Below are 15,047 nucleotides of genomic sequence, written 5' to 3' on the forward strand. Positions count from 1 at the left end.
CAGAGAACGTGGGAACAACCTGAAAATCCCTGACATAGAAAGGGTGTGAGAGATCGCAATGTTTTGGTCTTTTTAAAGAGTACTTCAACATGTTCTTAAGAGAACTCACCACAATAAGCAAGTATTTAAAATATCTACAGTCATGGCCAAAAATATTGACACCCTTGCAATTCTGTCAGAAAATGCAACCCTTCTCTCAGAAAACTGTTGCAGTTGCAAATGTTTTTTAATCATTCATGTTCATTTCTTTGGTTTGTGTTGGAACAACACAAAAGAACCGAGAAGAAAAGTTAAATCTGATGCAATCTCACACAGAAACCCAAAAATGCACTGGCCAAAATTATTGGTACCCTGTCTAAATTGTAAGAAATAACAGCTTTTCAAATATGTGATGCTCTTTTAATTTGTATTTAGACACACCTGTCACAAGTAAAAGGTGTGGGCAATATAGTAATCACATTTGCAACCAGTTAAGATGGAGAAAAGTTGACTCAACCTTTTTGTTGTGTGTGACACTCAGCATGGAGAAAGGAATAAAGTGTAAAGAGTTGTCTGTGGATTTGAGAGAAAAATTGTGGAAAAACATTGACAATCTCAAGGATACAAGTCCATCTCCGGAGATCTTAATGTTCCTGTGTCCACTGTGCACAGTATCACCAAGAGGTTTACAGCCCATGACACTGTAGCTAACCTCCCTGGACGTGGATGGAAGACCAAAATGACTGAAAAATTACAACAAAGGGTTGTTCGCATGGTGGATACAGAACCCAGATTAACTTCCAAACAAATTCAAGCTGAACTGCAGACACAGGATACAACAGTGTCAGCTCGCACTATCCGTCGCCATCTGAATGAAAAGGGACGCTATGGTAGGAGACCCAGGAGGACACCACTGCTGACACAAAGGCATAAAAAAAGCAAGACTGGAGTATACCCAAACTTATGTGACAAAACCACAATCCTTCTGGGAGAATGTACTGTGGACAGATGAGACAAAAGTAGAGCTTTTTGGTAAAGGACATCATGGCACTGTTTACAGAAAAAGAAATTAGGCATTCAAAGAAAAGAACGCAGTCCCTACAGTCAAACATGGTGGAGGTTCAAAGATGTTTTGGGGTTGCTTTGCTGCTTCTGGCACTGGGTGCCTTGACTGTGTGAATGGTATCATGAAATCTGATGATTACCAAAGAATTTTGGGGTGCAACGTAGTGGCCAGTGTCAGAAAGCTGCGTTCCCACCAGAGGTCATGGGTCTTCCATCAGGACAGTGACCCGAAACACACTTCAAAAAGCACCCAGAAACAAAGCATTGGAGAGATCTGAAATGGCCAGCAATGAGTCCAGATTTGAATCCCGGCATAGAACACCTGTGGAGAGATCTCCAAACCGCAGTTGGGAGAAGGCATCCTTCAAACCTGAAGGCCCTGGAGCAGTTTGTAAAAGAAGAGTGGTCCAAAATTCCAGTAGAGAGGTGTAAGAAACTCATTCATAGTTACAGGAAGCAACTGATTTCAGTTACTGTATTTTTTCCAAAGGGGGTGCTACCAAATATGAAGTTAAGGGTGCCAATAATTTTGGCCAGTGCATTTTTTGGTTTCTGTGTGGGATTGTATAAGATTTGACTTTTCTTCTCTGTTTTTTTTGTGTTGTTCCAATGCAAACCAAAGAAATGAACATGAGAGTACCAAAACATTTACAACTGCAAGAATTTTCTGAGAGAAGGGTTGCATTTTCTGACAGAATTGCAAGGGTGACCAATATTTTTGGCTACAAGCCCCTACTATTTGGCCATACCCCACTGTAAAACTGATGTACAGTTAAAGTAGAAACCAAAACATGAACTTCCTGCTATTGGTTGTGATTTGTGGCCGCAAGCAACCCAAAACTATTATGAAAGTTGGCATATATGGGGGAAGGGGATCAAGACACAATGGTGGTCTGCAACCTGAGGTTTGTAATTCAAAAACAGCCTGTAACTGGTAAAGCTCTTTGGTTTATCTTTGGAGGAGTTGTGAGACTTTTGTGTGTATGTGTGTGTGTGTGTGAGAGAGAGATAATTAATTCACCTTTGTTAGTGTGCTGGTAGAGAAAGTGAACTGAAACTGGGTGAGGAAAACATCTACAGTGGTGCCTCGCTTAACGAGCGCACCGTATAACGATTAAATCGCATAGCGATCCGTTTTTTCGGATCGCTAATGCGATCGCACAACGTTTTTCCTATAGGGAAAAATTCGCTTTGCGAAGACCGGTAAGCGTTTCGCTTACCGATCTTCGCAAAACGCCCCCCGCCGGTCAGCTGTTCGGCGGCCAAAATGGCCGCCGGAAGCCGGGAAATGGCCTAAAATGGCCGCGCGCAGCGTTTTCGCGCCCTCGTTAAGCGAGGCGAGGGCGCGAAAATGGCTGCCGGCCATTAGAAAGCTTCGTTGAACGGTGAGTATTTGGCTCATTTGGAACGCATTAAACCATGTTTAATGCGTTCCAATTGAAATCCCTGCCCCGTTCAACGATGCTTCAGCATAGCGAAGGTTAATCCGGAACGGATTAACCTCGCTATGCGAGGCACCACTGTATATTCAGACTTTTAAGTAGCAGCCTATCTAGGGGATGATTGTTACATTTCTCCTTCAAGCTTTAAGAAAACAAAATGTCTTCCTGTTTCAGAAATAGCTCTGATCCAGCTAAATCACAAAATTGTGATTCTAACACAACTACAGCTATGGAACAAGAGAACCAGAGTTTATTGACACGTGCAAAGGAATCTGTGGGCTTGGGGAGGAAGGGGACTATTGGTAACATTTGAAGTTTATTCTTTTAAAGAAAGGAGACAGAATTTATAGGCATTATACCAACTTACCATTTATTATTTTTTTTAAAAAATGACATGAAACACAAGTAAAAATAAATACATCATATAAACAACAAAATTGTTCAATGTCTCTGTTTTGGGAGACTGGGTGAGCACATCCCATTCGACAGAGAGATGAGGGAAGCACATGACCCATGCGTGCAACCAGCCGACCAACTGACCCTGCTACAGAAATGCCTTTTATTTTCCCCAATCACAAAAGACAGGCCACAAACTAAAGGCTGAACAAAAACAAACCAAGAAAACCATTGGATTCACTCAGCTCCCCTGTACAAATGGATTTAATGGAGGGACAGAGAACACAAGCCAGGAAGCTAATAATATGGGTCCCAAGAAGCGATGCAGCTGCAGGTAGCTGTTAGTGGTCTTGTTTCAAAGAGTACAACAAGAAGAAAAGATTCCCAACCCACCCACCCACCCCTTCTCCGCCAGGTCTTCACCCAGCTTCCTTGATTCTCTGCTGATCCTCCCTGAATACACAGTATTCTCCCCATAGTCAGAGAATCTGCTTTCTTGTTGAATTACAAGGAGCAGACAGTCCCACAAGAACCAGATGTCCACTCACTTGTAAACCAGCTGGCTTGGCTCGATACAATGTCAGCATTCAAGCATGAAGACAAAATCACTTATCTATTTTATCTGTTGATGAACATTTACGTTTGTTGAGTCCGCAGAGCAAATGTTTCTCCAGTTTAGCAATGATACCAGCAGTGCTTAAAACCAAGATCCCAGTACAAATACATTTAAAATTTTAGTGATTTGCCATGATCTTCCCACAGGTATTTGCACTGCTGAGATTCGATCCCATAATTTGGATGGCACAATATGAGTTAGTATTCCTCAAATCTAGCAACATGCTTGCCATTATCAAGAGAGGCAGAGGAAACACCTGACTTCTGCAAGGAGGCCTGGCGGTATTACCTTTTTTTTGGGGGGGAGGGTTAGTCCAATTTTGATTTCTTGAATTCTGCCCCAAATTGCAGCCTAATTAACTGTCTAATACAATGCAATAAGACCCACTGAATACCAAGCCTGTTCTTCTCTCACAGAGGCCATACAAGAGTGTGACAAAGAGAAAGCCCAGAAACTAGCACATACATATGATTCTTACATAGGTGGGGAGATGCCTCCCAGATTTGTGCCCACCAAATGAATGAAGGGTATACCAGCACAAGCAATGTGTTGTCCATACAAAATCTTGGTCAGTTTTTAAATCTACGCTGCCCTATGTAGGAGCAAACAGGTTGTGTATTATGAAAGTCTGGGAAATGTCACAGTTTAAAGGTCACCTCTTTCCCCACAGTAATTATTAAAGGGATCACGTTTCTTTCTCGACCACTCAGCCTCAATAATGGGACTGTACAGCTGCTGGAGAAATATTACAGTATACTAGAATCACCTTGCAGTATGCTCTGACAAGCAGCCCTACAATTATAAAAGTTCTCCAAGGCTTCTGGGGTACACAACAGTCGCGCAAAGCCTTCACTGGCCTTCGCCCAGTGCAACTAGAGGTCCTGGCTCCATGTCAGCATCTGTACAAACCTGGATATCACAATTTACCTTTGTCAAGTTTTTGTGGGGTTTTTTTTGGGGGGGGGGGAGTCGGAAAATTTACCAGTGCAAGTCACACAGGCTCAAGCAGATCCCATCAGAGTAAGCCTTAGGAATTCAACCACGAGATGGTACTGGAGAGAAAGGAAACGGGGAGACCCAGTGGCTATGGTTAGATTCAGAGATCTCAACACAGTGCAAACAGAGGCTGCTTCTCAGAGGCCACTACATTCCTGGGGATTACAGCTGCATCAAGGAAGGGGCCTATCTGACCTTCCACCAGGTATGTCACTAAGCCATTCTGACACCGCTCCCAAGTCAAGCATTCTCTGCCCTTCGTAAACAAGGCACAGCAGCCACCCCTTCATTGCTGGATTACACAGCTTCCTAGAGGAGGTTGAACATCTGGGAGAGTTGAAATATTTTGAGAAGAAGGGTGTTTCATGCCCTCTAAGGAGCAAGAAGACTTGCAGAGAAGAGTGTAACCCTCATTCCTATGGGCAATGGGGTTCCCTCTCGGCAGGTGGTGGAGAATAACAGTTTCAGTACTGGGAAACAAACTGGTTTAGATCCCTAGAGGTGGGAAAGAGACCCAGCTCAGGCACTTGCTGAAGTAGAGGCATCTGTCCCAATGAATATAATTTTCTCCAAAGTTTACAGAAAGTAATTCGGTGGTGTGGTCTAACTGAAGGTACTGTACTGAGAGACAGGGAGTAGAGCAGTTATCACAGGTGCAAATACGTTCTCAAGCATTCTGCTAACATAAGGTTAGTTGAGAGAAAGAGAGAGAGAGAGAGAGAGAAAGAGAAAGAGAGAGATGCACAGACAGACAGACAGATGTAACATTTTCATCGTTTTCTTAATGGAGTACAAAAGCCAGTTTTCCAAAATAAGATATTTTAAACCTAAAAGAGCCATGTGATGCAACACTGCCATCCAGTGGCCTGTGTAGTAAAGTTACAGGTGCACACCATTTCCTAGATCTAACAGCTATCTTACCTTCCATTCCTATTTAGAGATGGTTACAGAGTCTGGTTTACTTAATTTCAGAAGTGTCTATTCCCCTAACTGAACCTCCCACCTACTGTAGTGAGGATGTCCTAAAATCCTGCCTCTAGACCAGTGGCTCTTCCTGATCTCTTCAATGTTCTTCAAAAGGAACGAGAGAATCATAAAGAAACACTGTTCGAAGTAACAAACACATCAGATTGCCTTGATTTCAGCTGAGTGATGAAAGTAACAAGACAGAACCTACTAGGATGTCTCAGGATGTAATCAGCTATGCTGTCAAAAACAAAACCCACCACCTACTGAAGACCATGTTTGCCTGAAACCTCAAGAACCAGTATCCTTCTTCAAAAATTGCTTAGGCTTCAGGAGCTCCGAATCAAGCAGGAAACCACCTTGCCTACATCCAGTCCCCACGTCCACTTAGTGGGTTGCAAAAGACATCTGAGTGAGTTTACAGTACAATCAGTGTCATCATATTTTGCATGAGGTGGACAAATACAAATCACAAAAGGGCATGACTCACAGACGTACCATGGCCAAGTCTTTGGAGAAACGCGAATGGACACCATCACTTAATTTGCTTTGTTATTTTTGTGGGGGTTTGTGTTTGTTTTTTTTATTCCCATGGTGCATCCAAAGACAAGTTGTCCAGAAGTTTGCTCAGAACCCCTCGGTTTTCAACTCCTAGGATATGTTAAAGAAGAAAGCACTATTTTAATGTTTTTATTTTTTAAATAATTAAAGTAATTTGCATAGCTAACTGTAACTCTAAGGCTTCTATGAATGGTGAAGTTAGGTCTGACAGACAGTGTCCAACAGATAGAGAAAGACAGTCAGAAAGTCCAATTATTACATGCTTTTTAATGGTTCATATAACTGCGCAGACACGCAAGCACACACAGACAAAAGGAGCTTTCTTTCGGAACCATCTATTATAGAGGACTCTTAGCCACTATCTCTATAACTGAGGAGGTGGTTAGTTCTTGAACTGCATGGACAAACATTCTGTTCTCACATTACCTTATTCCTTTGCAGCAATGATATACCAAAGATCATGTGAGAATAGGTCTGAACCACAAAAGACTGCTAAGCACAAGTCTCTGGCCACCTGTCCTGCTGACTTATGTCCCATGGATGGGCAGGGCCTCCGCCCCCTTTCCCTGGAACCACCTTACTGCAGGAGTCCGAAACCGTGAAATACAGGACGGATTACCCAGAGTTTTCTCTTAGGAAGAACTGTGGACACCACTCCTTTGTCTCTGTATGTACTCCTCACTTGCCAGCAACAGACAGGTAGACAGACACCGATTTCACGGTCAACAATCAGGAAACTTCCTCTCTCCATTAGGCCTTCCCTGGGAGATACTGACTTCACCTCACACAGCTCTGCTACCACATTATCACGGCGTAACCTCGGCCCAGAGCCTCCCAACAGTCCAAAGAGGACACATCCACCCCCACCCCCCAAATCCTCCTCTCCTAGTCATGAACTACCGAGATGGTGGGAACCTGCCTCAGTTACCAACTTTTCAAACAGCTTAGCTCCCACCTGACTTCCACCACCGCTGCCCAGCATGTGAAGCATGGCAAGAAAGGCAGCAGAAGCCATGAATGGCTTTGGCCAGCAGGGAAACTAATCTCTAAGATCACCACCCATTTCTTCAAAGAGGCACAAACAGTTCAGGATTGCTTGATCAGCTGAAGACAGCCAGGAGAGTGGCTGGGGTGCGCGTGTGCATGTGCATACGTGCCTGCGAGAGTGTTGGGAGGGGCTTTTTCTGTCTTGGTCCTGCACCCAGCCACTGCCTTGGTCAAGCAACCTATCTGTCTCCCTAGTTCTTCCCTACAGGGACCCCCATTCTGTGAACAATCACCCTTTTCTGCAGAGGCCACTAGAAGGAAGAAGTGGAAGAAAGAACTCCAAAATAAATATTTTGCTTTCATGAAATCCATTAACAAAGCTGCTCTATGGAAGGAGGAGGTTAGTCCAGTCACAGTGTCAACCAAGGTATGGGTAGTGGCACCAGGAAGGCTCTCAACGTATGTCCCTTTAGGAAGAGGCTCAACCTGCTGCGGGCCAGAAGGGTCTGACAGCTAAGCTTCCTTCTGCCAGCCTGTGGACTTGCACCTCAGCTGGGAGGAGTGGCAGGAAGAGGAAGAGTCATCACTACAAAACATTAGAAAGGGAAACAAGAAAGCCTTCAGAGTTCCCTCACCGACCACTACCTCACTAAAAGATCTCTATAAGTGCTAACCTGACCCTGCCAAAGAGGAAGCAACAAAGGTGGCTGCTTTCGAATGGGGAAGGTGACAGGCACACCATGTGCCAGCCCTGCTGCTCCCCGAGTCCTGTCACCACTCAACCGGGGGTGAGCAAAAGCCACAGGACTACTCTTGTCTCCAGCTTTCAGAAGAATGAAAGACAACATTGGTTTTCACATAGACCCTGCCCCACCCACACCCTCCCACCTACACATTACACATTGCCTGCTCCTTCCAACCCCACCTCCCGCCCTCCATTATTAATGTTATTCATCATTATTACCATCATCATCATCACCACTGTTATCATCATTACGACTCCTAGGGCACAAACTCAACCCCTATTTAATTATGGGATAATGAACTTCACAGGTAAGGCAGTTCGTGTGTGAGCATTATTCCACAGACAAATTTTTAAAAAAGATGATCAATCCAGTGTTTCCCGCCTAGCCAAGGGCACTGAAAACACAATGGCAGGTCTCCCTTTCAGACAATACAGACAGCATGGAAGAGAAAATCAAGGAGGCACTCCTAGGGTGTGCATGGTTCCTTCCCTCCTCCCAGCCCTCTAGTCTCCCCCTCTCTTGGTGGTGGTGGGGCAGATGGGGTTCCATTCCACAGAGTTCCCCATGCAATGCAAATCTTTGACAACAATGCCACCTCCTTCCCAATCTCCTCTTCCTCCTCCTCCACCACCACCACCTCTGCTGTGTGTCCTGGATGTAAACTCCTGACCCCAGAAAGATCCAGTGAGGAATTTTTCCCTCCTAGCTGAGTTGAGATCTACAAGAAGACACTAGGCCGATTACTTCCCTGTGATCTCTATTACATCATCATCTTTGTCCTCATCCTCGTTGGAGCTGCAGCCCACCTCAGAGACCTCATGGGTGTCAAACGGAGGCACCTGGGACCGAAGAAGGCCCCCAGCTGGATATCCCGAATGGGGGGATAGGAAGCCAGAGTAAGCGGAGGCCATGCTCCTGGGAAGGCTGCTTGGCAAGGCAGGGGCTGGAAAAGGAGCAAACATCCTGGGCTCAGGCAGGAGTGACTGCGTGAAGGGCAGCGAGTAGTTGGAGAGCATCCCCGTCATGGAGGGGTTTAACATGAAAGAGGGGACGCTGGCGGTGGCTGAGGTAGCAGCAGAGGAGCTAGCGGTGCCGGCTGTCAGCAGAGGGTCAGTAGTCACAGGGAACACCAGGTGAGGGTCGGAGAGCAAGCTAGGCATCTGGTAATAGGAGGAGCCTGTGCCCATATACAAAGAGTTGCCTGCTTGGGGAGCAAAGGGGTGGGAAAGGTTGTGGTTTAAAGGGACAGAGGGCATGGTGAACCCACCGGAGACAGGGTACCCACTTTCATAGGCCTGAACGCTGGCAGGCAGCGAGCGCTTCTTCTGCTGCCGATGGGCTTGCTCCTCGGAACCAGGTGGAGAAGTGGACTTCCGCTTGTTGCCTCTTAAGTCCAGCACTGAGTGGCTGTCAAGGTGCTGGCTGGTGGCTGGCAGGGTTGAAGAAGAGGAGGAGGAAGAGGAGGAGGAAGTGGAGGCCAGCCCATGGGTCCCTGCCGCCCGCTGCTCAGTTCCAGGAACGGCAGAGGGGGCGGCGTTGTCTTTCCGAGAGGGGTGGCCAAGTGCTGTGTTGGTGTTGGGAGAGTTGTGCCTGGACTCGCGGGCAGCCGCGGCTTCTGCATACTGTTGCAGTTCGCTGATGATTTCTGGGCTGTCGGGAGAGATAGGCCGGGTGAGCTCCTCTGTGCTGGAAAGCTTGGGCGAAGTGGCATTGTGTCTGCCATTGCTTGTGGATTCCAGAGACGAACCTTGGGATCCTGTCAGCAGCAAACAAGATAGATTAACAGTTGTTAGGACGCAGAAAGCATTCGAGGCAACTCCATGGTAGCAGAAAACGGTGGCAGCTTAGTGGCAGACAAAAGGCCCCAGGAGGAATCCTCCACATCTCCAGACAAGCCTAGGAAAGGTTCCTGCCTGAAACTCTGGAGAGCTGCTGCTGAGAAGAGTTAACACTACTGGTTAAGAGGCCCAATGGTCTGAGCCTGGCACAAGAGAGTGCCAGTTCCTTTTGATACTACCTATTCCACCTGTACTCGCAAGGGTAACTGTGGCACTGAATGACTGTGAACAGCACAAGGTCTAGAGTAAAGGATACTAAACATACTGAAAGTTTCTTTTTCAATCTCCCCCCCCACCCACCTAATGCAAAACAAGGTGAAGGCAACCCTGTCAGTTGTTCTGTGGCACTTGCATTGCATGGTCAGTTCTGCGAGGCCTTACGGAGATGTGCTAGGATACCATGGGCGCCAGTGGTTCTGATCATCCCTGAAGGACGGCTGGCAGAAGCTGGAGCTGGCAGACAAGAGTCCTGTTTGACAGCTTCTGGCCTGCACATTGTTTACACTGTGGTGCACAAGCCCTGTGGGAGATCCACTGCAAGGCACATCCTCTCAAATTGTGGTTATTTATCCTTTTCTCAATATCAGAAATGACCACAATTTCACTTCTGGTTTGGGAAGAACATAAAAAAAAAATTCCTTCTCCTCAAAAGAAGGCCACACATTCTATTCAGAAAAGAATGACTGCTCTTTCTTTTTGGTGGAAAAAAAATTACATTGCCAGCCCCCCCCCCCCCCGGGGAAGCAGTTTTGAAAGCAGCAAGACCTCACCTGAGGCGACCATACGGTGATCATGACTGGCCTTTGGCTTGCCAGTGGTCCGAATAGCAAAAATCCGTCCATCACTGGTCCGGATATATGTCCCTGAGGAAAGATGGGTGGAAGATAACAATAGTTAAGCCATCTCCAAATGGTGAAAATATCTGTCCAATACAGGAATACAAAAGAAGAAATCTGAATATGTGCAACTACATCTATATTGGCTACTGCCTAGTTACCCACACACAGAGCCTTTAATGCAATGTACAAAGTAAAGGAGCAGAGAGAAGCTGAATAATTATTATGGGATGGTACATTAGATAGGCTAGATAAGGTCAACCAATGCACCTCAGGAAAACTATCATTTGTGAAACTAAATTGCCTCAAAACGTGTTGGCCTGTCCAGTTTCAACTGAGGAAAATTTTAACTGTTTTAACTTAAAGAAAAACAAGTCGACCTATTTTCATGTCCAGCGTTAATCCCTTGACCTTATGGAAATTTCCCAGACAGCAATTTTTGAATCATGGAGGAAAGCCATTTATTATAAAATAATGGGGAATAAGCAGTTCAGATTAAAAAAAATCTGTCATGATAATTTGTTTCCTTCTTTTGTCTATCTTTATAAAATACAGCTTTGATTTCTTTTCCCAAACTTGAATATTAAAAAGAAAATGAAGAAAACGTACTGGCTTTCTTATTTACCTTTAGTCCCACGGATAATGTGGATGCTCTCTCCAGCACTGATTCTTGCCTGAACATCAGTGGAAGTATTTGTACCTGGAATCACTATGTCTGTAATGAAAAAAAAATGTATTTGTTAAAGCAACTGTTTACCCCTTTTTGTAGCTGCATAGCTCCCAAAACCATATACAATAGCTTAAAATTACCTGAAAAAAGATCAATTATTTTTAAAAAAACCACCAGGTAACAACATGCTTTAGAAGCAGATCTGAAACATTCTCTAAAAGCTAGCTTGAAAAACAAATCTTAGAGACTAAAAGCCCTTCAGAACAGTACAACTTTAGGTGCCTGTCAGACGCTTGCCAGAGACGGAGCAGTTTCCTTGAGAAGGGGGTTCCAAAGTTGGTGTGTTCCCCCTCTTTAACAGCATCTATGTTACACAGTAGATACAGCTGCAGAAAAGTAGTCAATTCAAAAAGAACAAAATAAATATTTCCAAGCTGCTCTCTCTAGTATATCCTACTAAATGTGGAGCCAGTATTTAATGGCTGGTTAAAAAATATAAGTTTTTAATTTACAAGAGGGGAAATTGCTGGGAAGGTATACTCATAGCATATATCTGTGGGTCAGAACTCACAATGTGGTCTTACTTGGACATCATGTGAGCTACAGCAATGCCACCCACATTTTCTAGGGTTTTTTGTTTGCTTCTTAAAAGAAAGCCAGAATGATGAACAAGTTCCTTAGACTTCTGAAAAGCTGCACAAAAAATATAATTAGCACTACACATGTCTTTCCTCACTTCTGCCTGACAAACAGCATCTTCAAAAAATTCTCCTTTCTGTATAGCTACTGGAGAAAGAACACCGGAGAATTCTGCCATGGATGTATTTATGGGCAAATTTCTCTGCCTTGCCCCTAGATTCCGTGACAGCCTGCTCAGAGAGCAGGGACAAAAATACTACAGAAAAAGGGCTCCTTTAAAAACTGCACAGTTTGCACAGATATCACCACTGTTAAATGCATATTGAGTTTTGTATATGATACCATATCTGTGTAGTGTCTTTTTAAAATTTTATTGGTCATCTGCAGTTAGAAACATCCATACATGATACACATGCTTGTTCTGTCTCTCTGGAATCTATTAACTGTTGGTGGGATGACTATACCCTCTGGGGTAAAGAGCTGCAAATCTTTGGGTGTGGAGCAGATACAAATTTCTGGATGCTCTCTGTCAGTCTCCCTCACCAATTTACTGTTGAGCATAGACAAGTATCTAGATTGTTGTTGGGATAATGCGTCTGCAATTAAACAAGTATTTTGCATAAGGAGGCAATCTCTCCCTCTCTCTGAGATTTTCATTGAGAAGCTGTTCCATTAAATATGTCAAGTGGTTGTTTGTCCTCCCCACCCCATGCCCAGTTTTTGATAGTCTCTCTCATACCGTTGCCTCCTTCAGAATGGCTACATAGAGCTAGATCCAATTCCCACACAGGCAGCAGGCACTAGATAGCACATTGCTAATATATCCTGGCCACTAGGATACCAAAGAATTTCAGAAGAAAATCAATCCATGCATTATAGATTATAGTAAAGTCTTTGTGAGTCGTGGAAAACCAGGGATTATGCTAGAAGAAATGGGTGCTAGCACTACATTTGAGTGTTCTTATGTGTAACCTATACTTTTGAGAAAAGGCTTCCTGTTAAGGCAGAATATGGAGAAAGAGAATAGCTACCAGCTGGTAAAGATAAGGGTGTATCTCACTGTCTCTTTGATGATAAGACAAAAACTCACTAGAAGTGACATCATGCTACGGAAAGTGAAGCTGCATGAAAGAGGAAGATTTAACATGAAATGGGGTGCCTCAATGAAGAAAGGCATGGCCTTCAGTTTGCAAGACCTGAGCAGGGCTGTTAATGATGGTGCCTTTTTAACATTAAAAAGCATCAGTCCCAGCAGTGATCTCTCAAAATCTGTCCATTTTTTCCCATTGCAAGGCCATTTATTTTGTCTCTCTGTTTCCTGTTCTTTAATCAGTTTTCCATCCATAAGAGGAGTATGTCTGCTCAGGAATCTTTGGTGAGGGACTTCTGTCAACAGCCTTTTGGAAGCGACTTCTGTAAAGAACTCTAAACAGGTAGGGAGACAGACTTCGTGGGTGTGATGCTGATTCCTCTTGAGAATGGCATGCTCTTCTCTATCCTTGACACTTTGCTCCTTTGGTAGCTGCTGTTTCCTGGTTCCCACTGGCTCTCATTTTCACAAACTAGCTCTGTACTAGCCACTCTCCAGTCCCCCGACAGAGAGGCGAATGTTAGGGACATTTTACATAAGTTAGAAGATGAGCAATTCCACAAGTGAGTTTTAAAATAGCTCTTCAGTGCATATCATGTATATCATTTTTAAACTTTATTTTATTTTGTGATTTTCAAAAAGGTTTAGAATTATTTTGTCTCTTTTATAAACCACCATTTGCCTCAGCTTTTCATTTTCCTCTCCTGAAATAGGAAACAGCCTGTGTGTTCCACAGATCATCATCATGTGCTGTCAAGTCAATTCTGACATATGACTATCTTTTTCATGGTTTTCCAGACAGAGAATACTCAGAAGTGGCTCACCATTCCCTTCTTCTGGAGGCACCCTGGGAACGGTGTAGCCTTCCCAAGGCCACACTGGCTGGCTCCACTTGCAGGAGACCCAGGGGGGGAACTGAACTCCCAACCTCTGGCTCAGCAACCAGATACTTAAACCACTGAGCTATCCAGCAGTTCTGATAGAGGAGAGTACCTTTTCTGTTTCCTAAACCACTGAGCTGTCCATCAGCTTCTCTGCAATCTTCTTATCCTCCTTCAAAACGCTTTTAATCTCAATGTCATTGAACAATTCAACTGCCCGCATAGCTGGCTCCCTTATTCTGATATACTTAAAGAATTCTCTTTTGTTGGTCTTGATACTGTTGAGATCTTCAAAATACCATCTTGTATTACTTACTGTCTTCTTTAATGGCTTTTGTACAGGTTTATGCCCCTTTCTGTTCTCTGAATTTGGACAATAATCCCAGTTTCTGAAGGAAGTACAGCAATGTTAAAAGTACTAGTAAGGAATAAGATCTCCTGGTCGGAACTATATTTGAAGAAACATATGTCAATGCAGTAACATTAGACATGCCCTGAACATTCATAAGTGTGCCAAATTTCAGATATTTTCTCACTTATTATCATGCTGACATAATGAAACAGCAGCTCATCTGACATGAACGGTGAAATGAATTAAGATAATTTTACAGTGGATTATTCAAAAAGAGATCTCATGTTAACAATCCTTACATTAATTATTACTGTAAGGGCTTTTTCATACTGTAACTGGTTTATTATTCTTTCCCCTTTTGTACTCTACAGATGGAATTCTTAGTTGAAGAATGGAGATCATCAAGGGCAGGCTGACACAACTAAGCTGGACTGTTTCTTTTCTCCCCCAGGCTCCTGTTTACTCTTTATACCAGCAAGGAATGGCAATCTGATTTATTTATTTTTTATTATTAAATGAAGAGTGCATATGGTCAGGGATGGTCAGTCAATATAATGTAGAAACTATAAATCGTAATAAAATTGTAATTATCTTAACACACATTTAATCAAACAGGATTCTTGCAACATTGACGATGTTTCGAAAATAACTCTGCTCTATGTTTGCAGCCACAGACCTGATGATTCACAGGTTTCAATGTTTCAATGACACTGAGAAGATTTCATGGCTCAGAAATGTTACATAAGGAATGTAAACCACTGAGGTATTTGAACACAACAGAGTATATTTGGCTAGAAGGAAGCCATGCTCATCTTACCACAGAAGCCCACATATACAACCAGCCATATTACAACTCATTTAATCAGCATTTATAACTGGAACATTTGTACTCTGTACATCACCATTATCACTTTCTCAATCTTCAGCTGAAAACTCTTCTTCTAACATCAGTATCTTGTGCTAACGCAGGAGGAAGCAGATTTTGTT

The 15,047-nt window shown here is 43.8% G+C and overlaps 1 protein-coding gene and 1 long non-coding RNA gene across 6 annotated transcripts in view; one reads left to right on the forward strand and one right to left on the reverse strand.

Annotated features, from left to right (window-relative positions):
• Window positions 1-2,829: 2,829 nt before the first annotated feature.
• RAD54L2 (RAD54 like 2) overlaps window positions 2,830-15,047 on the reverse strand; it is a 77,441-nt gene continuing 65,223 nt past the window's right edge. For 3 of the 5 annotated variants that reach the window (XM_020788600.3, XM_020788616.3, XM_020788609.3), the window contains exons 20-22: window positions 11,054-11,143; window positions 10,363-10,455; window positions 2,830-9,510 (exon numbers count right to left, since the gene is read on the reverse strand). In XM_020788600.3, coding sequence (XP_020644259.2) covers window positions 8,495-9,510; window positions 10,363-10,455; window positions 11,054-11,143 — 1,199 coding nt within the window. In that variant the 3' untranslated portion in view covers window positions 2,830-8,494. The remainder of the gene's footprint in view (window positions 9,511-10,362; window positions 10,456-11,053; window positions 11,144-15,047) is intronic. The other 2 variants (XM_020788653.3, XM_020788644.3) reach the window with 2 other exon arrangements.
• LOC140704415 (uncharacterized) lies at window positions 11,141-14,656 on the forward strand. Its single transcript, XR_012083596.2, has 2 exons — window positions 11,141-13,170; window positions 14,432-14,656. It is a non-coding gene; the product is annotated as an uncharacterized LOC140704415 (long non-coding RNA).

The sequence above is a fragment of the Pogona vitticeps genome, chromosome 2 (genome assembly GCF_051106095.1).
Source record: "Pogona vitticeps strain Pit_001003342236 chromosome 2, PviZW2.1, whole genome shotgun sequence".
NCBI lineage: Eukaryota > Metazoa > Chordata > Lepidosauria > Squamata > Agamidae > Pogona > Pogona vitticeps.